The 24,912-nt window shown below is 36.1% G+C and overlaps 1 protein-coding gene and 1 long non-coding RNA gene across 4 annotated transcripts in view; one reads left to right on the top strand and one right to left on the bottom strand.

The window, feature by feature from the left end:
* The window catches only part of LOC105832523 (peroxisomal biogenesis factor 19), a 77,265-nt gene that overhangs the window by 6,092 nt on the left and 46,261 nt on the right, over nt 1-24,912 (bottom strand). For 2 of the 3 annotated variants that reach the window (XR_004964643.1, XM_036292109.1), the window contains one exon: nt 17,239-17,358. The exons of the other annotated variant lie outside the window; for it this stretch is intronic. Coding sequence is in view for 1 of the 2 variants with exons in the window: in XM_036292109.1 (XP_036148002.1) it covers nt 17,239-17,358 (120 nt within the window). In the remaining variant the exon portion in view is untranslated. The remainder of the gene's footprint in view (nt 1-17,238; nt 17,359-24,912) is intronic. 3 annotated transcript variants of the gene reach the window in all.
* LOC118647344 lies at nt 17,988-22,864 on the top strand. The gene is made up of 2 exons (XR_004964645.1): nt 17,988-18,406; nt 19,358-22,864. It is a non-coding gene; the product is annotated as an uncharacterized LOC118647344 (long non-coding RNA).

Here is a 24,912-nt window from a genome sequence, read left to right as displayed (position 1 = left end):
CCTATCGTTTTCGCATACATTGACGACATTCTTGTAGCGTCCGCAACCCCGGAGGAGCATGAAGCTCACCTGCGCACAGTCCTCAACCGTCTAAAAGAATTCTCCCTGCGCATAAACTCAACAAAGTGCGAATTTGGGAAGAGCGAACTAACCTTTCTAGGTCACCTGATCAATAACACAGGCACACAAAAAAAAAGTGGTTGGTCCGGCGGACTAGACTAGTCAATCCTTATATATTTCGACCCGCTGAATCCGAATCTAAGGTCAGAATTGCAAAGTTAGCTCGCATTTTCTAACCACAAAAAAAATTCTTTTTTAATTACACAGGCACACAAAAAAAAGTGGTTGGTCCGGCGGACTAGACTAGTCAATCCTTATGTATTTCGATCCGCTGAATCCGAATCTAAGATCAGAATTGCAAAGTTAGCTCGCATTTTCTAAACCTAAAAAAAATTTTTTTTTAAATATTGGTCCGGTGGGCCAGACTGGTCAATCCTTATGTATTTTAACCCGCTGAATCCGAATCCAAGATCAGAATTGCAAAGTTAGCTCGCATTTCCTAACCTAAAAAAAATTTTTTTTGAGGTTAGGAAAAAATAAGCTAATTCAGCAATTCTGACTTTGGATTTGGATTCAGCGGGTCAAAATACATAAGGATAGACTAGTCTGGTCTGCCGGACCAACATTAAAAAAAAATTTTTTTTTGAGGTTAGAAAATGCGAGCTAACTTTGCAATTCTGACTTTAGATTCGGATTCAGCGGGTCGAAATACATAAGGATTGACTAGTCTTGTCCGCCGGACCAACCACTTTTTTTTGTGTGTGACTGTGTAATCAGGGATCCAGGCCGGCGAGAGAAAAAACAGAAGCAATCCTGAAATTTCCCAAACCTAAAACGGTTGTCGAACTTCGCAAATTCCTAGGCATGGCAAATTACTATCGTCGTAGCCTGCCTAATGCAGCCAGCGTGCAAGCACCACTTTTCAAATATACTCAAGAGTCCAAGAGGAACGACCAAAGAGAAATCTTATGGTCCACAGAGGCTGAGAGAACTTTTGAGAAGGTCAAGGAAGACCTAGTCAACGCGACAGTGCTTAGTCATCCCTCATCTAGCGCGCATAACCGCGTCATTACAGATGCATCTGACTTCGCAATGGGCGCTGTGTTGGAACAGTATTTAGACGGCTCATGGAAACCACTCGCGTTCTTCTCCAGGAAATTCAGTTCTGCGCAACTAAACTACAGTGCTTATGATCGCGAACTCACGGCAGTCTATGAGGCAATCAAATTTTTCAAAGACTTCCTAGAAGGGAGAGAGTTTAAGGTCATAACCGATCACAAACCCTTGATTTACGCCTTTCAACAACGTGCAGACAAAACGTCTCCATGACAGCGACGGCAACTGTCATTTATCTCGCAATTCACCACTTGCATTGAACACCTTGCAGGCTCTGCGAACTTGGTAGCTGATCCATTGTCCCGCGTGGAATCCATACGACTGCCACTGGAATTTAATCGGAACTAGCCGAACTTCAAAAAGATGATCCTGAGCTGCAAAAAATAAGAGAGTCCTCAGACCACTCTCTAGCGCTGAAGTGCATTGAATGGGGCCCAGATCACCAGAGGATCTATTGCGACCTCACTGGAGAAGCCCTGCGCCCGTTCATCCCCGCACCTATTCGCAGGCGAGTATTCCGCATGTTTCACCAGCCGGCACACGGTAGCGCCAAGGTCACCGACCAAATCATCAGAAAACGCTACGTGTGGCCCAACATGCATCGAGACATCAAGAGCTGGTGCAAGGATTGTCTGGACTGCCAACAATCAAAGATTACTCGTCATGTCAAGAACAACCCGGCACAGTTCACTCCTCCAGATGAACGATTTAAACACGTACACATTGACCTAATCGGCCTCCTACCTAACTACGAAGGCTACCAGAGTTGCCTTACGTTAATAGATAGATTTTCTCGGTGGGCAGAGGCGATTCCCCTGAAAGAAACTTCGGCTCAGACAATGTCGCGAGCGTTTTTCGACAATTGGATCTCACGATACGGTGCACCGGAGATTCTTACTACGGATCAAGGTGCGCAGTTCGAATCTCAAATATTCAGTGCACTCCTATCGCTAATTGGATGTCAACGCATCAGGACAACAGCCTACCATCCGGCCGCTAATGGAATGGTGGAGCGCTGGCATCGCTCTTTGAAAGCAGTGTTAATGTGCCATTCTGACAGAAACTGGGTTAGACAACTGTCCACAGTCTTATTAGGCTTGCGTACGCATGTGCGTACGGACACAAACGCATCTCCCGCGGAATATGTGTACGGTACGACGCTTCGAATACCGGGCGAATTCTGTCTTTACGACGATTATGCACCCAACCCACAGATTTTTGTAGAGGAGTTCCGCGAGCATATGCGCGATATAAAACCAGTGCCAGTAACGCACAAACATAAAAAACGTACATTTTTCTATTAAAAAAATACGCGAAGTACATAAAAACGTGCTTTCCAAAATAAATTTGAGATCAATACAGTTAGCCAAGTATATTTTTAAAAAGACTTAAAGAAATTTATTATACATTTATTTAAAAATTGCTTGAACGGGCTTGATGATTAAATGATTGAAATCAACCAACGGGATTATAGTGAAGCAAAAACTTGGCGTGCCCGGCTCATATTTTTTCTGAATTTCCAAGGCTCTATGTTATTGATATTGATAAATGTACATACAAGAATACAATTAATGTGACTCGGGTGTTGTTTTACTATCTGTCAGTTTTTGCTTCATTATTTGTTATCACTGATATTCCCTTTTCAATTAATTTTTGAATAGAACCATTTTTGAATGCGTTTATATACTTAACATATCTTTTTCAACTTTGTAAAGTTTTTGATAGGTTATCTTTTCATTATTCTATTCGTACAAATAATTTTCATATTGTATAACATTGATAAGTCATTGCGTTCTAACAAGCCGGGCACGCCAAGTTTTTGCTTCACTATAATCCCGTTGGTTGATTTTAATCATTTAATCATCAAGCCCGTTTAAGCAATTTTTAAATAAATGTTTAATAAATTTCTTTAAGTCTTTTTAAAAATATACTTGACTAACTGTATTGATCTCAAATTTATTTTGGAAAGCACGCTTTTATGTACTTGGCGTATTTTTTTTTTACCTTTTTAAGGTTTTTTTGATGGGATTTCACTCTTTTTTGTAAATAAGCTTGTAATTTTATTAAATTTTTATCAATATTTTTGACATTTATTACATATATATCATGTATATTATTTGTTTATGTTATTATTATTTATTTTTATTTATTTATTTTTTATTTAATCATTTATTTATATACATATATTATACATATATAATTATAATTATAGTTTGAATATTCAGAAGCTCTTATTCAGCAATTTTATTAATTTTTAATATTTTATTATTAATATTTTTGACATTTACATATATTACATACACATACATATGTATTTGTTTATATTATATATTTATTTTACACCACACGCACGCACGCACGCACGCACGCACACACACATGATTGTAATTATAGCTTAAATATTCAGACGTTTGTTGTAATTTTATTATTAATTTTTATATTAATATTTTTGACATTTACATATATATAATGTATTTGTTTATGTTATATATTTATTTTATTTCTGTTAACTTATTATACTTTTCTCGAATACTAAATTAACCATTTATATTATAAAATAATTTTTTATACATTTTAGTTTTATAAAATTATATGTAGGCACATGTGAAGCCCCTTGAACGACAAACCGGCTTTGCGTGTATGTGTGTGTGCATGTACATGTGAATCCGTGGAAAATAACTCAAATAAGCTTTTTCGCGCAAGAGATCTCAAGATCACAGAATTATTAAGTTTGTTATATTTTTTCGCGTACCAATATTCACCACTTACATTACGAAATAATTTTATTTTAATTTTATAAAATTGTATGTAGGGACATTGTGAAGCCCCTTGAACGACAAACTGGCTTTACGTGTGTGTGTACATACATGTGAATCTGTGGAAAATAACTCAAGTGAGCTTTTTCGCGCAAGAGATCTCGAGATTTCAGAATTGAGTGTACCAATTTTTATCGGACTGGTCGCAATCAAAAGCTCACATCAATATTATATAATAAAATTGCTATTAGATTTTTTATTATGATTTTAGTTTCTGAGATATTTTAACTGAAAGTGAATTTGATAGCTAAATTCCAGATAAAGCTTAGTAGCGGCGTGACATTTGCGTAGGGAAGTTTGCATCATGCGCGAAGTTGCGCGATTCTCTATGTATGTACTTGGCGCTGCGCCGCTACCGCGTCGCTTGATACAGAAAAGATTAACGAGGCCCCCTACGCAAGGTGTGGTATGCCATTAAATCTTTGCCTTATTAAATATAAATAAGTCTACAATATACTAAAAATAACTGATATGGAAAAGGTTAGCGAAGCCCCTACACAAGATGTGATGTACCATTAAATCACTCCTGTACAGAAGTCTTGTTAATCTTTTTAGTATTTGTAATACAAAATATGTCTGTTTTTGCAATTGCTTTTAGTTACATTATGAGAGTTTCACACTCCTCCTCCCCTCAACCCTTTTGTTGTTCTGCATGGTTCGAGGAAGTCCCTACTTACATACGTTTCAAATTCGCACACTTTTCACATAGGCACGTGATCGCAGAGCATGTAAAACATATTCGTGTCGCTACGTTTCAAACTAAAAACTTCTATATCTTGTCAAATAAAACAGATAGCCACTTTCATTACTCTTTAACTTTTGTTTATAATCGCTTGTAGATACAGAATCTTGGCGCTCCAGAAATTGTAATATCCCCGATACATAAGCCAAAGAAGAGTTACATTTTTTGTTCAAAAAGTCGCCGATTTCCCACAAAACAGGTTTCTCAAACAAGTATTTTACTGTTTTTGTCCTTTTAATAGATGACAAAAATCATGCAGCAATACTAAAGATCATCAACGTAAAGTATGGACTACGCGACGACAGAGAAAACATGTCCGACTGAAAGAAGAAGACAGTGACTGGTAAGAGTTAAGCGCTGTCTCTATCTAACCAGTAGTATAATGAGCGCTAGACAAAGAAAAAAATTGACCTACACCACGTTTCCTCTTTGTCATTCTGCCAGAAACTCAAGAGTTTTTTGCAGGGATCACATAGTCCATACTTTACGTCAATGCAAAAGACCTTCCAAGCAGAGAGATTGGCCGCTACTTTTCATCGGATGAAAATTTTCGTCAACTCCCATTCATATTTAAAACACCCAAACCTTTCTATTAATATTATAATTCAATATACATAAAAATAAATATTTTAAAGAAATAAAATATTATAGAGAAAAAGGTGGTAATAAAGCTACTCAATTATCTCCGTTATTAACTGACAAATTCTAATAATTATTTATGATATTATTTGTTTAGTAGTCTGCCGTTATATAGTGACAAAACACAACATTTGTTATAAAGCATTTTTACTTTCAAGACAATATAGTATATATAGTAAATATAGTATATATAGTGACAAAACATAACAAATATGATAAAATACAACATTTGTTATAAGGCATTTTTACTTTCAAAAATTTCGAACTCTTTTTAAGGTTTTAACATTTAATTACACATACTTCCTCATTCCTTTTAAATTTAAAGCATTATGATCCAAATGTACGTACTCTTGAGTATTTTCATTATTTAACTCTTTATTCGGCTGTACATATTTCAAGTTATATAAAATTAAACAATGATATAGAATTTTGCTAATATAGCCATCCAAGCGTAATATCATCACTTCCGATCATCTCCATATCGAGAAAATTCTTCAATAAATCGATTGTTGCTGTACCGTTGATTTATAATTCACGTGACATGTATGCTTACGACAAGAGAAGTTATGCGTAAATGTATGTATTATGCAACATTTTATTTTTTTTCTATAATTATGCAACAATATATTTTGTGTGTGCTCCACTTGCAACGCTCGCGAGCATTATTTGTCTTTAATATTTTATAAACAACAAGGATGAAATAATTCCATGGTTATTGCAAGCGTTATAACCTTAATTAAAGTTCTTTTTATTTAAGTTCAATTAACAATAAATAACAATCACCTAAAAATTTGAGGAAATATAAGAAAATAGTTTAGCTCATTGATCTTGTCTCGTCGAGATAGTCCAGTTAAAAAAAATCGTCTTTCTAGGACGCTTAGTTTCCGAGATATTGACGATTAAAGTAATTTGAACACGCCAGATCAATTTTGTAGGCTACTCAATAAAGACAGTTAATTTACTTTAATTACAAAAGTTTTCAACCTTTGATAGAATATTAGGTGAATTGAAATAACAATAAATTTTATCTTGCAATCATCCCCGAGGTCCAGAACATGCTAAACATTGCAAAAAATGTTAATTTATTATAACTTTGCGAAAAAAATTGCAAAAGTCCTGCAAATTGAAAGCAATGCCTATTGTGATATTTTCCACGATGTGGTAGGTTTGCAACCTATTTCGAGGCATGCAACATTAAAATTTATTGCAAAATAACGTTTTTGTTTATATCTTGGAGAAAAAAAGTGCTGCAAATCGATAGAATAACTTTTACAACTGTCCCGAGTAGCTGGACACCAATTGCACGCTGAATCACCAATTTGCAACCTTCTATGTTGCACGCAACATATTGTTTTGTAATTAATAGTGAAACATGTTTATGTGGTCGTAATTTTGCGAAAAAAATTGCAAAAGTTTTGCAAATTGATTGCAAACGTTGAGATTATTTTTTGTTACAAGCTGGTAAGTTTGCAACCTCGGACAAGATCTGCAACCTTGAAAAATTAGCAACAATTATTATTTTGCACTTTTTGCAAGCGTGAAAAAATTGCCAAAGTATTGCAAATTTTTTGGAGTGCTTCAAATGTCTTCTCCCATTCGAAATTGCAATCCTGTACTAGTTACGCAAATTATTGCAAATTATCACTGACTAATTTTGTGTTACAAAATTAATGCAAAAGTGTTGCAAATCCAGGGAAACAAATTAAAAATACATTCACACATGATGTCGAATTTATAATGTCGAATTTGAAATCTTGTATCTGTCACGCAAAATAATCAAATATAAATATTGTAAAAAGCATTGCAACCTATACCTTTTTTATATCTTTCAAATTTAAGTAAGCGTTATGTAAATAAAATTAAGATAAACGTTTTGAAATGAAAACACTTGAAACATTTGTTAATCTTGGAATTAAGTTTACAATTTCGTAGATCGACAAATGTGAGCCATGTTCAGGTAATGCTCGAATAGCATTGTGAAAGAAATTGAAATACTATGTATCACATATACTTACTGTGATTCCTTATGGTTTGTTACTAGATTTACCGGTGTAAAAATGAGAAGAAAAATATTTTGTTCAACTCTACTTCGACTTTAAGGGGATGCTGGAGATGGGTCTGTTTTACCGATTAAACGTGATTATTGTTCAGTTAAAAATTACAGTTTATAAAGGTCTCCGACTTCCGCGGTGTCTCCGCGGTATCTCTGCGCTACACAATATAAAAGTTAGCCGACACTTTAAATAGAGACGCCGCGGAGACACCGCGGAAAGTCAAAGACTTCTAAAAACCGCGCTGCGATTGATCTCGATCCGTCAAAGAATCGCGGCGTCTTAATTTCTTTTTTTTCTAAAGTCTTTCTAAAAATCTTTTTCTTCAAAATAAAACGGGAACTTATATCAGAACTTTAATGTGTGGAGCAAACTTAACACACGCGGAGCCACGTGATATTGAGAATGTAAAGTATATATCTGATTTGAATATTTTGCGTGACAGGTAGAAGGCTGCAAATTTGACATCATAAGTAAATGTATTTTTAATCTTTTTCCCCAGATTTGCAACACTTTTGCATTAATTTTGTAACACAAAATTAATCAGTGATAACTTGTAATAATAATAATTTGCGTAACTAGTAAAAGGTTGCAAATTCATATTCGGATGGGAGAAAACATTTGAAGCACTCCCAAAAATTTGCAATACTTTTGCATTTTTTCACGCTTGCAAAAAGTACAAAATAATAATTATTGCTAATTTTTCAAGGTTGCGGATCTGGTCCGAGGTTGCAAACTTACCAGCTTGTGACAAAAAATAATCTCAACGTTTGCAACCAATTTGCAAAACTTTTGCAATTTTTTTCGCAAAATTATGACCAAATGAACAATTGTTCCATTAATTAAGAAACAATATGTTGCGTGCAACATAGAAAGTTGCAAATTGGTACAGATGTTCGGAGCAGTTGTAAAAGTTATTCTATCAATTTGCTGCACTTTTGCAATTTTTCTCTTTAAGATATAAACAAAAACGTTATTTTGCAATAAATTTCAAGGTTGCGTGCCTCGAAATAGGTTGCAAATCTAACACATTGTGGAAAACCACAATAGACATTGCTTTCAGTTTGCAGGACTTTTGCAATTTTTTTCACAGTTATAATAAATTAACATTTTTTTGCAATGTTTAGCATGTTCCGGACCTCGGAGATGGTTGCAAAATGAGATTTATTGTTATTTCAACTCACCTAATATTCCATCAAAGTTTGAAAACTTTTGTAATTAAAGTTAAATTTTCGATTCTTTGTATCTTTATTGACTGGCTTGTACGCGCGCGCTTAGCCGCGTGCCAGCAGACGATGCGCCCATGCGCGCGGCCCCGCCGCGCGCCGGCCGTCTCGAGTGATACTGCTTTTGTTAACACGTTTACAGTAGTCAATCTTCATAAATCGCTTTGAACTTTGGGAAAGGTTACTTTAACTATTTAGTAAGACGCTGTCAAAATTTTAGCTATTAATATTCATAGCTGTAGCAAGTGATTAAAAAAAATTATCTTGGCTTCTAAATAAGCTAGAACAATGTATTTTTTTTAATTTAAAGAAAAATCGCACCTTTCAAATGTATTTTCCCATTTTAATGGCGTTAATATTTGAAAGTTATTTAATTGTTAATTAGGCTTATTTTTTACGTTTATTTAAGGCACTTAATTGCATTGCACACATTTTGCAATACCGATATATGATACTGCAATTTTTTAAAAAAGAGAAAAAACTTTGGTTTGGGTTCGTGCATGGTCTCAAAAATGTAGAAATTAAATGTTAGTGGGGCGCATTTTGGATAAACAATTGACATTACTTGAAAAGTTGTTAATATTTTTTGATAAAATTTGATACAGTTTTTTATCGTCATAAAAGCTATCTTTTCCTAATTTCAAATGCTTCAGTTAATTTTTAGAAAGTTATTAACAATTTAAAAAATGGCCATTTTTCATGGTTTTCTCTACTATACAGCCAAATTGACCGATCTCAACGAACCAAATTTATTATTATAGATCTACTTAATACCTACAACTTTTATTTAAAACTTTTTTGGATTGCATTTTTAGGTTACAAGTCGCAAGCAAAAAACTACTTTTTCCTCACTTCAACTCGTAATTTTGCAATAATCCCTAACTTTTTGCGAGTGGCAAACGTGCCTATCTTAATCTACACACATTAATTGTGCTTTACGCACAGTCAAATAAGTCTCCAATTTTTTCCCAAAACGGCCCTTTTTGAGTGTAATTCTACTAGACTATAAGCAAAAGAGTAAAATAGCTTGTATTTTTGGAAGTGTTTCAGATGCGCACAATGTAAAGCAGACATCACCAATCAGATTACTGCTTTAACTAAAGTTAAGATAAATTTATAGAATTCGATTGGTGGTGTCCGTTTTACACTGGCTGGGTTCGGGGAGACGCTATTAGCGCTAAGAGTATCCTTGTTGCTCATTGAATGTCAAAGAAAGATAGAGCACGCTCACAGCGCCAAAAGCGTGCTCTCCGAACCCAACTACTGTGCACATCTCACTCACTCGTATTTTTTTCTCACACACGGGAAATCTAATAACCAATCTCTGTTTGAAGAGTCTTTAAGAGAGAATTCGCACCTTGGCAGAAAAGCAGAAAGCAAAAAAGCAAAAGCCAATTAGAGTTCGTGCTGGTAGCAAACAGTCTTAGACCGGTATTCATAGTCGAATCTTATTTTAAGATCGTTTCAAGTAATGTCTTAAGATGCTAATACGGCTTTGTGATTGGCTAATGGCATTTTAAGACAGTCCTTAAAATAATCTTAATATAAGATTCGACTATGAATACCGACCTTAGAATATATATACCTGAAAGGGGAATAGCCTGTGTTACTCATGGAAAAGATTTGTGTTCAAATTGTGTGCGAGAGAGAGAGGTAGATTATAACCTTTGCTCGTAATGCGCAAACGCGGGTGACGCTTACCGCGCGTTTAAAAATTGAAATGTGATTTTTAACTAATTGTAAGATACAATAGACGATGATCAAAAAGGTGATAATTAATGTACATACTATAAATAATAATAAACTTTATTTATAAATAATGATAAACTTAACTTTAAACTTTTTTTATAAATAAAATAACAAACAACATTTGAGGTATATTACTAATGCTTAAAGTGTATTAACTTTGAATATTTTTGTCTAATAAATTCTTTGTGTTTTATATCACTTGCACTTTTTCCTTCGTGGAATAAATGCAATTTTATATAAATGTTAGCAATAATTTGTATCAATTCAGTCTTGTGATTACGTAAAGCGTCTTGTTCCATGATATGTTCCGTAATTTTAGAATTGTTAAAAAACTAAATAGCAAACAATTTGAAACGTTTTTATGACTAATACATTTTAAATATTTTTTGCGATCAGTATCGACCCACACGGCATATAACATTGCTGAAATATTGTAATGTTCGGAGATGGTACCAAAATATTTCATTAACATTTTAAATGTAATTTTACATCCGAAATATTTCAGAAATGCTAGACGAGACATGTACCCAAAATATTTTCCAAAAAGGTTCTGTAATATTTTTACATCCCATTCGGCAAGTAATGTTGTTGAAATATTGTAATATTTGAAAATGGTATATAAATATTTCGTTAATATTTTAATTGTAACTTTGCATGTGAAACATTTTAAAAATAAACCTGCATCATATTTTTATAATAATACAAATGTAATATCTCTGAAATCTTTGAGAAAAGATAAAAAAAGTTTGCTTTCATATTTGTATGGCTCTGTGATATTACAAAAGAAATGTGACAAATGCATTATTTCAAAAATATACTGGCGCAAAAAAAAAATTTTTTTTTGATCGATTTTTAGGCAATCTTCAAAGTGATGCAACTTTGCAAAAAATCATCCAAATTACATGTACTTTTTTTTAAATTAAAGGGCAAAGATTCTACTTTAAAAATCCCTACGCGAAAGTTTGATTTGTTAAGTGCAAACCTTTTGTATCGCATAAAAACCAAACATGTGTTTTTTAATTGAAAAAAGTAAAAGTTTGTTATCATTTTGCACAAGTTTCTCGTTAAAATCTTGCTAATATTAATTTAGATTTTTAAAGTTTATTTTTTTCTAAGCAATTAAAAAAAACATGTCGATACGATGTTTTTTGTTGATTGCACGCGAGTTTGAAATTTGCACTGCATTTTAAGGTATTTTAGCGAATAAATACAATATTTTTTTAATATCATGAATTTTGAGTATCAGTATGATATTGCACATTAATTTTATTCGTGTTTAATTCAATCATACCGCTGTCATCAGAGTGACCCGATCTGCACCACATGGAAAATGATGATCGGATTTTGTACATCATTTTTATGTATGAGTATGTGTATATGTATTGTAACCGCCGCTCGCGAGCGACGGCCAACTTCGCCTCCGTCCCTGGTCGCGGCCCTGAGCCGCCCGGGTGTCGGGGCGACTATCTTCGCGAGGTTTCCCGACGTCACACTAAGTTGGGCGCCAGGTACGTTAAGCGAGTTGGTTCACACTCTGTGTGAACCAACTCGCAAACAAATGTTACAATACTTGAATCTCGGGAAAGACGGGCGCACGCTAGGCGACCGGGGCGTTAGCGGCTCCGAGATCCAGCTGCTCAGCCCTCAAATGGCAGAGGGAGAGGTTCGGTGCGGGCGGATGGAATCGGGAAGGCGAGAATTACGTACACGACACAAATGTAACAGAAAAAGTAACAGTTGTATTTGACCGTAAGAATTACAGTAGATGACGACTCTGCGGAGCGGTGGCGGCTCGCGCGCGTTACCAGCTGGCCTCCGCTGGGTATCAAATGGTGCGAGAACGGTATATTGAACGAGCGGGTTATGATGCGTACGCGGGAACTCTCCGACTTGTCTTACGCTTAACCCGGCGTCGTTGGAGGACGCCGACTCCCGCCAGGATGACCCCGCCAAGGGCGAACGGGACGGATCGCAACTCCGAGCCCGCGTGACACGCGACGGACTCGTATTCTCCCGCGCCCCAACGATTCTCGCGAAAGATAAGCGCAATAATTATTAAGTATTCGCCAGTCCGGCGGTATAAGACGATTGCGTCGATAACTATCAGAGTACGCTCACCGAAGAACTCGCAGTAACAGTGCGATCGACCAAATTATACAACAATAACGACTGAATTCTTACACGACGCGACAAGATACAGCACGGGAATAACCCGCGACACGACGACCGGACGAAACGACAATTGACTCGGCTGCGGATCGGGACGCACACGCAACGCGAAACTATCATGAAATACACAGCACGCAGCGAAATCACGCGGACGGGCGCGATCGGGCGAGACGACGAGGCCCCGTTGAATCCGCGAGCTCGGGATTCTCATAAACACGCCGAAAGATTTTGCAATAAGTACGCGATTTCCTCGCGGCTCGTCCAACCCGCGAAATCGGTGGCTTTACAGTATGTGTGACGCTCGTCTCACCACTTCGCCTCTCCCCTGCTGGCCTCCTCCGGGTCGGGATGACTTTCGTCCCTACGTCCTTCCTTACAACTCGGCTCGGGAAATCGGGACACACACACAATTTTTATCTCTACGTCCGCAGCACGAGTGAGGGATCCTGAATCTCGCGGGGGCCGCTCGGCGGCGCGCCCCACCTTGCCTCCGGCGTTCCCGGCCCTTATTGGTTGATTTCGCGAAAATCGATTTTCGCGCAGAGCGCGGTGCCCACGCTGTCGCCGGCTGATCGATCCACGCACGGCGGTCGATGATTCGGGAATCCTGGCGCTTTCTCGCGCGCCCGACTCTTTTCTCCTCGCCCGGCGTATCCTCCGCCATCGGGACGTCATTTCCTCCTCGACGGGGCGTCGGCGTATCTTAAGTTGTCGTGATTCTTCCGCCGGACTTCCCGCGGTATCGGGTCTGCAATCGCCCCGTCGGGATGTCGGCATCGCGCGCCGTCGCTGGGTCCTGAAAGCGTGATTCAGCGGCAGTATCGGAATTCTTACATGGCACAAACGGTAGGCAAGATAAGGGCGGCATTACCTGCGGACCCCCGCTTAAAAGGGTCTTCTTTGACTCCCTCGTTGCCCGTTCCTCTGCAATCTCCGGGAAGATTTTCCGTTGAGAAGAGACGTCCGACAACTACAACGAGATCTTCATAGCCACCGATCTCCGCCGCACCCGCGGTATAACGCTCGCAAAAATCTTAACAAGTAATTAGATGGACAGCACGTGGGACGTCACACACACAAAGTGCAAGAGAATACGCTTTTGCGTCCGCTCCCGAGCGGAAGGACGCAGGGCCCGCGGGATGTTATTGCGTAAGGGCCCTCAGGGCCTTGTGACGGACAGCAGCCTGCGGCTGTCACGTCACAGTATGTTTACGTGTATGGGTGGGTTTATGAGTATAGATGAATGTGATCTTCTGTTGACTTCAGTGAAATTGGTGCGTCAGCTATCCGTTATATTCAGATCAGTAAGCACAAATTTCCACCGATGAATTTCAGAGCCACATGATGTACAAAATCCGATCGTCATTCTCCACGTGGTGCATGTCACTTTGATGACAGCGGTATGATTGAGTTCAACACGAATAAAATCAATGTGCAATATCATATTAATATTCAAAATTTATGATATTCAAAAAATACCGTATTTATTCGCTAAAATACCTTAAAATGCAGTGCAAATTTCAAACTCGCGTGCAATCAACAAAAAACATCGTATCGACATGTTTTTTTTAGATTGCTTAGAAAGGAATGAACTTTAAGGATCTAAATTAATATTAGCAAGATTTTAACGAAAAACTTGTGCAAAATAACAAATTTTTACTTTTTTCAATTAAAAAACACATGTTTGGTTTTCATGCGATATAAAAGATTCGCACTTAACAAATCAAACTTTCGCATAGGGATTCTCAAAGTAGAATCTTTGCCCTTTAATTTAAAAAAAAGTACATGTAATTTGGATGATTTTTCGCAAAGTTGCATCACTTTGAAGATTGCCTAAAAATCGATCAAAACTTTTGTTTCGTTTTTTTTGCGCCAGTGTATTTCTGGAAAATTATAAAGTAATATTAATATTTGTTACACAATAAATATTTCAGCAAAATATCAAACGCAACATTGCATTTAAAGTATTTCTAAAAAATTTCTGAAGGATTGTGTAGGTAATAAAAATTTAAATTGCTGAAAATGAATTTCTGCAATACTGCACAAGAAATATTGCAAATATAATAATTCAGAAACATTTCTGATTGTTTAAAATTGACATAAAAACATATTCTCTATATAATTATATAGTTAATAATAATAACATTAAAGTATACATAAAATAAATAAAAAAATACCGTATTTTAATGTGCATATATTATTATTTAATACTTTATAAATATTTAATATTTTATTGCAATGATTACTGAGATATTACCTTTTCAACACTTATAGTTTCCTCGATGCGTTCTCATTCATATAAGTTAAAAAAATTAATATCTTGATTACTATTGCAACATTGCAAAATAATGAAACTTTTATCAACTTCAATCCTTTCTATCTTTCTAGCTATTGTACACTTTAGAGCATTCACTTTAAATATTTATTTATCTTTTTTTATTATTTTCTCATGTAACAAGTCTCTTTTTACGATATATTACTTTTTTGTAATGTTATAAAATAAATATCTTTTTTAATGTTACTAAAACAAAACAAAGTTTTAAAAAATTTTGACAAAATGAAAGTGTTCTGCTACAAATTTCTATAATAATGCAAATCTATAAACCTTTATTAAAGTAAATCTTTATTAACATAATCAATGTATTAAACATTTTTTAAATATATTTATTTTTAAACTGTTATTATTACATAAAAATAAAATTGTTTACATTTAAAAAATAGTATTGTAATACAATAATAATTGAAATAGGACCGATGAAACTGTCAAAAATAAATATACAAATAAGATCGCCTATATTGATCTATAACAGATTTTGGTGCTAAAAAATTTTGGTATAATTTTTATTATTTCTAACTCATATATATAAACATTTTATCGGTCTTGAAAGTCATTAAACATAGACTGACAAGAATGCGACATAGTTCATAAGAAATAGTAAAAATTACACAAATTATTTAGTATCAAAACCCGCTATAAACCAATATAGGCAATTTCATTTTTATCTTTAACAATTTTATCACATTTAACAATTTCATCGATCCTGTTTTAATTATTATTATTATATTACAATGATTTTTTTTAAGTGTATCTGCAATTTCTTGGATAAAATGTATTAGATATTTTCTGAAATGTTTCAGCTATCTGCATAGATATGTTTCAGAAATATTTCAGTAATATTATCGAAATATTACTAAAATCTTTCAAAAAGATTGCACTTGAAATGATCGCGGACATTGAAACATTGCAGAAGTGTTGCAGAAATAGTCGTGAAATATTTCTGTGATATTGCTGTATACAGTGTAACATTTCAAATAAAATATTTTAGAAACATTACATGTCGAGTAGGATGAATGTTTCAGAAATATTATCAAAATATTGCAGAAATCTTTCAGCAAAGTTGCATTTGAAATAATCGCAGACATTGAAACATTACAGAAATTTTGCAGAAATGGTCATGGAATATTTCTGTGATATTGCTGTAGAAATGTAATATTCTGAATGAAATGTTTTAGAAATATTACATGCCGAGTGGGGATGTCATCAAAATATTTCTTATATCATAACTCCTAACCTCCTACAAACAATAATATTGCTATTTAACTTGCGTTTGCGCATTACGAAAGTGAAAATCTACCTTTCTCTTTCATTAAAACCTTTCTCTTTTGCACTCAATTCTTTCGCGCTCAATCCTTTATTCACCTTCCAGTTATATATGTTCTAAACAAACAGTGTACTCTGCTTTTTTAATTCAGAAACTGTCGACTATTAATGCAAATTGTGATTGATTTTTGCTTTTTTGCCAAGGTTCTCCCTCACGAAGAATTCAGATCTTAGCAGTAAAGCAGAAAACCAATCAGAATTCGCGTTGGTAGTCGATAGTTTCTAAAGCAGAAAAACAGAATGCATTATTTGCTACTAGCACAAACTCTGGTTAGCTTTTGTTTTTCTGCTTTTTGCTTTTCAGCAAAGATCTGAAAATGAATAGCGTGAAATTAATCTTACAAATAAATAAATAAAAAACAGTAAAATCCAGTGTTTGTTTCCACATTATTCTGCGCCACGGAGATAGAATATGTTATAATTATTTATACAGAAATGTAGGGAGAAGGACAAAGTCTTTATCAATATTCAATTAACCATGCAACTTTGCAATCTTACATTTAAAATTATATAAAGTAACGACTAAAATTGGATCACACATTTTAAATTTTGAGCTGTTTCTAATGAAAAGTGGACGCATGCATGTGCGATGAGCACGTACATATTGTCACAGCATTTTCCACGATGCAGTACCGTATTTCGTCGGTACACATTAACATATTAAAATAGATTGCTTATAAGAACCGAAACTTTAAATGGGGATATCCTCCACAAAAAGAAAGAGACAAATTAGTAGAGCACTTTCCGCTAACACATATATATTAAGTTAGAGAGAGAAACTGCCCTGTCAATCCGCTTCTTCTTTTTCTTTGTGAGAAACACTCTCCCCTACCTTCTAAACAGTCTATCTTGATATGTCTATGGTATCCTAAAAGTCATCTTTAACAATTATTATTTTGCTTTGAAAAGCAGAGCGACAATTTTTTATTTTCAAATCTATATTTTTACGCAAAAAATCAATTAAATATATTTTTAACTACATTAAAGCTAAATTAAAGTAAATATTTACCATTAAAAAATAGTACATTGTGTAACAAGTGTACAAACTCGCCTTCGGCTCGTGTGTCCACTTCCCTCACTCGTGAGCAATAGCCGAACCACACATTGCACACATGTGTGAATCTAGTACCTGATTTAAAAAAAAATAATTTTTTTGTAGAAAATGTTAGCATTTTGTTGAGTGGCACCCGTTTGGTCACATAATCAATATTGGCTACGGTCCCAATTGGCCACGTCAATATTGATCACAATCCCGATTGACCACGGGGTGGATTGGCCACGTCAATATTGGCCACGTCAATATTGGCCACATCAATATTGCCCACGTCAATAATGGCCACGCGTCAATATTGGTCACGTCAATATTGGCCACGCGTCAATATTGCCCACGCGTCATTATTGGCCACGTCATTATTGACCACGCGTCAATATTGGCCACGTCAATATTGGCCACGCGTGATATTGCCCACGTTAATAATGGCCACGTCAATATTGACCACGCGTCAACATTGACCACGTCATTATTGCTCACGCGTCAATATTGGCCACGCGTCAATATTGGCCACGCGTCATTATTGCCCACGTCAATATTAATCAAATTTTTTTTGTTTAGCGTGAAAAGTCGAAAACCCATGTGGTGCAGAGAAATGCTTTGCGCGCATACACACACACACACGGGGGAAAAGTGCAAGGGGAGCCTTCGGCCCCCCTTCCCGCACCCACCCGTCCAAGTCGCAAACCCATATACAGCAATGACGTGGCCAATAGTGACGCGTGGGCAATAATGACGCGTGGCCAATAATGACGCGTGGCCAATAATAACGTGGCCAATATTGACGTGGCCAATCCAATCCGTGGCCAATCGGAACCGTGGCCAATATTGACGTGGGCAAACGGGACGCTCTCATTTTGTTTATAGCTGTTTGTACCAATAATTTTGTTTGTAGTTGTTAAAAGATTAAATATTAAAATTTTTTTAAATAACTTGCATTCGACATTGAGATATCTTAAATTTTTTGCGGGTCTCGATTCAGAATCGTTTGTAGTTGTTTATAGCAAAATTACCACTTTGCTTTCATTTGTAGTTGAACCGTTCGCGAGGTATCTGTGTTTGCTGGGTGATAAATATACCGATCAGGGCAGCCCCGATAACTTTGGCCTTGACATATGTTGTCAAGGTCACTCTCCTAAATGACCTTGAAAAGATTTTAGCCGTCGCTCGTGTCTATTCGTTAAAAAGTTATTAACAAAAAAAGTTTCATAAATACGACACATAATTATTCAGTATAGAAGTATATTAGATGAGTTTGTAACTTTCCACGTGTAGCGAGGTCCTCCTCTGCTTACAGAGCGAAACGACGTCCACGCTTGTACTTTACCACAAAGGTTTGCGACGTTAGATTTGAAATTGTGGTCAAATAGCAAATTTAAAATGTTTGGGTTAAGTTAGGAAAAAATACTGGGAGGGGGGCTCTGTCCCTCCCCCGCCCACGCGTTTTCTAAGAATAACCCAACCAATTTTATGCCGCTAAAATTTATCCCATTAATAATAATGTTATTGTACAATACATAAAGTATTTATGTATTGTACCATATGGATTTTTGACTTTCTACGCGAAGCAAGATCCATAAACATCTTCTATTTACAACGCATGAAAGTCACTGCTTTACCAAAATACAATTAACATATACATCTCTCCAAAAAAAACCATGCTGTTCGTTTTCAATGTTGTCGTATTATCCAAATAGCGACATAAAATTGGTTGGGTTATTCTCAGAAAACGCGTGGGCGGGGAGGGGCTCTGCCCCCCTCCCCGTATTTTTTTCTAACCTAACCTAAATCTAACCTAAACATTTCAAATTCGTTATTTAACCACAATTTCAAATCTAACGTCGCAAACCTTTGTGGTAAAGTACAAGCGTGGACGTCGTTTCGCTCTGTAAGAGGAGATGGATCTCGCTACACGTGGAAAGTTACAAACTCATCTAATATACTCCTATACTGAATAATTATGTGTCGTATTTATAAAACTTTTTTTGTTAATAACTTTTTAACGAATCACGAGCGACGGCTAAAATCTGTTCAAGGTCACTTAGGAAAGTGACCTTGACAACATGTCACAGCCAAGGTCATCGGGGAGGGCTCCCCTGATCAGTATATTTACCTTATACCTCACAAACGGTTGACTACAAACGATTCTAAATCGAGTCCCGCAAAAAAATTTAAGATATCTCAATGTCGGGTGCAAATTATTTAAAGTTTTAATATTCTTTAATCTATTAAACTATAAACAAAATTATCGTTACTATAATAACAATTCTTTATTCTCTTCAGCAATATACAGCCAAGAAGGAGACTTGGTTTACATACAATCTAAATCACTCATCCTTCCATCCATCCGCTTTTCTATTTTTCTATCTTAACCCTGTACTTAAACTATAATACTATCACAAAGTATCCTTAACTCACTACATATTCCCTCGTCCTGCTATCCTATATTTTATCTTACTCATTTAACATTAAGTATGGTCATAGACCAATAATAACCTATATCGCACAAAATATACGTAAACTCAATAACTACATGACTACGTGACTAGTGACCGTCGATACACAATAAATACTCTATTGCCTTGCTATAAATAAAGGTCTCGGTATCACAGTTTTCTTCTTTCTCCTCTTTACATTCTTTACAATCTTCTTTCTTATTCTACATCTTAATATTTATACCTAACGTATATCTTATTTATTCTATCTCTTAAATTCTTTGACTTGACACATTTTCTTTATCCTATCCATATCTTACTCCCTCTGTCCTTTTATATTTTCCGCTCTTCTTATTTTCTCCAATCTTTTTTCTTCTCTCCAAAACTCCTTCAGGACTTCTTCTTGGTTTCCGTCCAATTCATCATTTTTTATTCTCTCCATTCTTTTAGCTCTATTTTTTTTCTAGCTCTTTAAACCACACATTCGCCACTCGCCACTTCGCATTCTTCTATGAAATGCATTAGCTCGTCATTTCCTTTTCTACAAAATACGCATACTCTTCTCTTTTCCTCTAACCAATACTTATTGTACTCTACGGATATTACCGCATCTTAATCTAACTGGTGCTCTTACTTCTACACCATTACTTTTATTCTTTAAATTTTTCCTACTTAGATACCTAAGCTTAACTTCTATTCTATCTATATCTTTTTCTTTATATTTTATATTATACTTCGCATTTCTAAATCTGTTATCTTTCTCTTGTTTTCGTATATCCCTATCCCTATTCTACAATTCTTTAACTAAATTTCTTTCCTTCTTATTTCCTAGAAAATCTATTGCCCTCGCGCTCCATCCATTTCTATTATAATATTTCTCTCTTTCTATCCCATATTGATCCAGCCAATCTTCCTTTTCTCTTTTCTCTCCAGCTTAATCCACCTATTCTCCTCCAATTTCTTTATTTTTTCCTCAAATTTCCTAGCTCTAGACCCCCATTTAATTTCCAATTTATTTAACCCTAATATTCTTACCATTATACAAGGTGTCATGCATAAGGTATGAAAGTTTTCATGGAAAGATAGATGGGATCAAGGTGGACATAAAAATCTACCATAGTTTTTAGATATCTCCAATGATAGTCGAAATATAAATTTTTCAAATTCTACGGATGAGAGCGCGCCGAGGGAAGCGCCGAACCGCTCGAGCTGTAGCATGGCCCACTGTGTCAAGCATTGTCTGCTGCCGGCGGGGGAGGGAGGGAAGCGCGCCGTTGCTCGTGTTTCGCCGCGCTTCTCCTTCTTCCCTCTCACCGCCGGCAGCCAATGCTTGACACAATGGGCTGTGCTATAACTCGATCTGCTCAGCGCTTCCCTCGACGCGCTCATTCGTACAATTTAAAAAATTAATAGTCTTACTCTATTTTTAGTCAAAATAACCATATTATTCGCATATATACTAAGAACCATATTCTTTCTCTATCTTATTCAATACCTCCTATATCTCTTCTGCATATAACTCTAAATCTGCAATATACAAATTGAAAAGCAGTGGGCTCATCACACATCCCTATCTTACTCCTTTCGTCGTATTGAAAACCTCCGTTCGTCCGTTCTCTATCCTTATTGTTACCCTCGTGTCCTCATATATTTTCTTCACTCTTCTAATCATCTGCATCTCTATTTCTACTTCTTCCATCATGCTCCATAGTTTCTCTCTTTTAATGTTGTCAAATGCTACTTTCAGGTCTACAAAGAGAGCCTTACTTTCACTTTTCCTCTTCTCCCTCTGTACAACGTGGTTCAAGATAAAAATATTATCCATTGTTCCTCTTTCTCTCCTAAATCCTCCTTGACTCTCAGGCAGTACACCCAGCTTTCTGTTTCCTTTTCTAACTTATTTTTTATCAATTCTGCGTATATCTTGTATGCTGAACAGAGCAATGAAATTCCTCTGTAGTTTTCCATTTTTTCTTGGCTTCCTTTTTTATGTAATGGCACTATAACGCTTACTTTCCAACCTTCGGCATGCTACCACCATCCCAAATTTGCCTTATTATTTCTGTTAGGCCTTTTTTTGTTTTTTATGTTTTATGATATTTATTGTATTATTCGTTTATATATAATTTTTAAAGAAAAAAACCATGGAGACTGGAACACGAGCGAGACAGGCAGAAGAGATTCGGATAATGATGGAGAGATCTTCTAATGAAACAGAATTTCTAAATGATTCATCGAGTAATTCTGAAAATAATAATGAAAAATTGGAGAGTTCAGAGTCGGATAAATTGGCGAAGGAAAATTCATACAGTGAAAATGGAAAAGACGACTCTGACGACGAATTAGATCGTGAGGCACAAACAGTGAAAAGCACGATTTTCAAGAAATCCTACTGCTATTACATTAAAATTTATTTATGGTAATAACCGTTATAAATGGTCGCTTGATTCACCTGCTTCGCGCGAAGGTCGCCTGTTACGGACAATTTTGGTCCCTATGGCATAGGAAATGGTGCTACTGTGATGAATGAAGGCGAGGCGTGGTCTCTATTATTACCTGATAATTTACTGGAAAAAATGTTATTCATACAAATGAGCGAATTGCTCGGAAGAGACCTAATTTTTCGGAAAAGCTTACTTATACTTACGATTTAAACCTTATGAAATTGAAAGCTTACTTGCTCTTCTGTATTTTTCGGGATTGCGAGGATCGGTTCGTCGAAATATGAAAACATTGTACGGTAAACTCAGCTCGCCAATTTATCGCGCAACCTTGCCAAAGGTTCAAATTTTTATTAACTTAAGATAAATAAAGATAAATTAGCACTTATCCGCAAAATCTAGGATAGTTTTGTCAACTGTAAAAATAACTGTAAAAATAACATTACAATTGATGAACAGTTATTAAGCTTTCGAGGAAGATGTGTTTTCCGTATCTACATAAGAAATAAGCCCGATAACTACGGATTAAAAATTGTTATGAATGACTCTGAAATCGTTTATTTGATCGACAAAATTCCGTATGTAGGACGAGTTGCTGTAGAACCGAACGAAGATATACCGGACATTACGTGCGTAAATTGAGTAAATCAATTTCTGAAAATAATAGAAATGTTACTTGTGACAATTAGTTCACTTCGATTCCGCTAATTGAAAGAATGAAAAAAAGTATTCGTTCACGGTAGTCGGAACGATTCGGAAGAATAAAAGAGAGATACCAGAAGCAATGAAAAGTATTAAGGCCCGTCTACATAGGTCGCAGCACGCTAGACGCAATTCGCACACGCAAAGAAAACGCAGGACATATTTATACGGTAAAAATCCGTCTACATAAATCGCAACACGCCAGACGCAATTCGCAGACACGTAAGCAAAGTGACGCCATCGCACGCAGCATGCACTGCGTGCACGCGCATTCGCAAGTCTGCTCCACGCAACGAGTTGAATCAATTTAACTTTCTGCGTTGCGGTAGCTGCGTTGACGAAATACAGAGCTAATCCAATAGAAAAATTAAAAATTAAAGTTAAAAAATTATGTACTCCTAATTTAATAAATCCTTATTTATTTAAATAATTTAATTTATAATTTTAATTAATTATTTTTAAAATACATAAACTTCAACTTTTTCTAATTAAAAAATTTATTTGTGCAAAAAAAATCATTTAAAAAAGTACATTTTTAGATAAAAAACGATTTTTTTATATAAACATAATTTACGACAATTTCAATCTTGAACAACCATTCAAGTTTCTACCTGCACGTTCTAACCGTTACCCCCTTACTACAACAAATATGCCTATAGTTGATAGTTTCGACTGAGCACGATATTCGAGCTAGTTGCAGCTGCTACATCATATTCTTTTTATAAATACAGAAGAGAAATTATGTTAAATTACATAATATATCGTTTTAATATATATATATATATATATATATATATATATATATATATATAACGATTTATTCTGCTTTCCTAAATGGAGTCAGCGGGGTGTTTTCTGGGGTGCACCAAACCCCTTACATCTCTAACCTCCTCCTTTTCTCCTTTCACAACATTACAGTGTACATATTTACATCCATCTACAATGAATATACTTCTTCCTACCAACCTAGCCAGCCTCACATCTTCACCACCCTCCCCTCCTCGCCCTCTACCACTCTTTACCCTTATCCCCCTTTCTCCCTGCCTCTCCCTCTTCGCCCCCCCTTTTTTCCCTTCTGATTTCCCTTACCTCCCTATCTAACCTCCTTTCCCCTCTATTCCGTCTTCCTCCATCCCCTCCATCTCTCCGTTACCAACATGGCAACGAGAATAAACCAACTATTGCTGGTTAACACAGCTTTATGATTGGTCAACGCAGTTATATACCGTAGAAAGTTAAATTCGTCGCGCGCGGCGGATTTGCGAATGCGTGCGCGTTGCGTGCGAGAAACGTCACCTTGCGTTTGCGTCTGCAAATTGCGTCTAGCGTATTGTGACCTATGTAGACGGGCTTTTACGAAAGTTCGAGAGAGTAAATTTGCGTATGTAAATAATATGACGTTTGCATCCTGTTACGCCTTATGGAATTTTAACTCTTTTACTTGGTAGAAGGGATATTTCAGAGAGAACAGGTAAAGCAGGAAAGAACGTAACAAACACGTAGAATTCCCGTAGGCATACAAATTAAGGAAGGGTAGGTGCCTCGGGTCGAACGCACTTTTTACGACTCAAAAATATAGGTCGACGTGCCGATAGGCCCGCTATAACCCGTTTCAAATCATACGTCGTCGGTCCAAGTTTCGAGTCAACAAATTGAATCGCTTTAACCCTTAAATGCATCATGTTGCCATTTGGCAACATGCCATATCTAGGTGGGTAGCGTTGAGCGTATGTACGAAAACGACTAAGCACACATTGTAGTCGATTGCCTACATACCGCTCGAGTGTTTTCCGTCACGCTGTGCGTCAAAATAGCGCGCCAATTTTTGTTGCTGCGCTGAGCAATAGCTGGTGCGCCCAGATGTAAAAACGCTCGTGAAGTGAGGTTATCACTCAATGTTTTTGAGGTATTTACAGTGATCCGTTGCGAATAAAATTGCTATTGACCTCAGTCAAGGTATGTATTCTTCAATAGAATAGTTGGAATTGCAAAAGTACTGAATATATTGCATATATGTACATATTACGGTTTGTTGCCATTCGGCAACAAACCCT

This window comes from Monomorium pharaonis, chromosome 9 (assembly GCF_013373865.1).
Source record: "Monomorium pharaonis isolate MP-MQ-018 chromosome 9, ASM1337386v2, whole genome shotgun sequence".
NCBI lineage: Eukaryota > Metazoa > Arthropoda > Insecta > Hymenoptera > Formicidae > Monomorium > Monomorium pharaonis.
The sequence above is the reverse complement of the archived record's forward strand: the minus strand, read 5'-3'. Positions and strand labels throughout refer to the sequence as shown.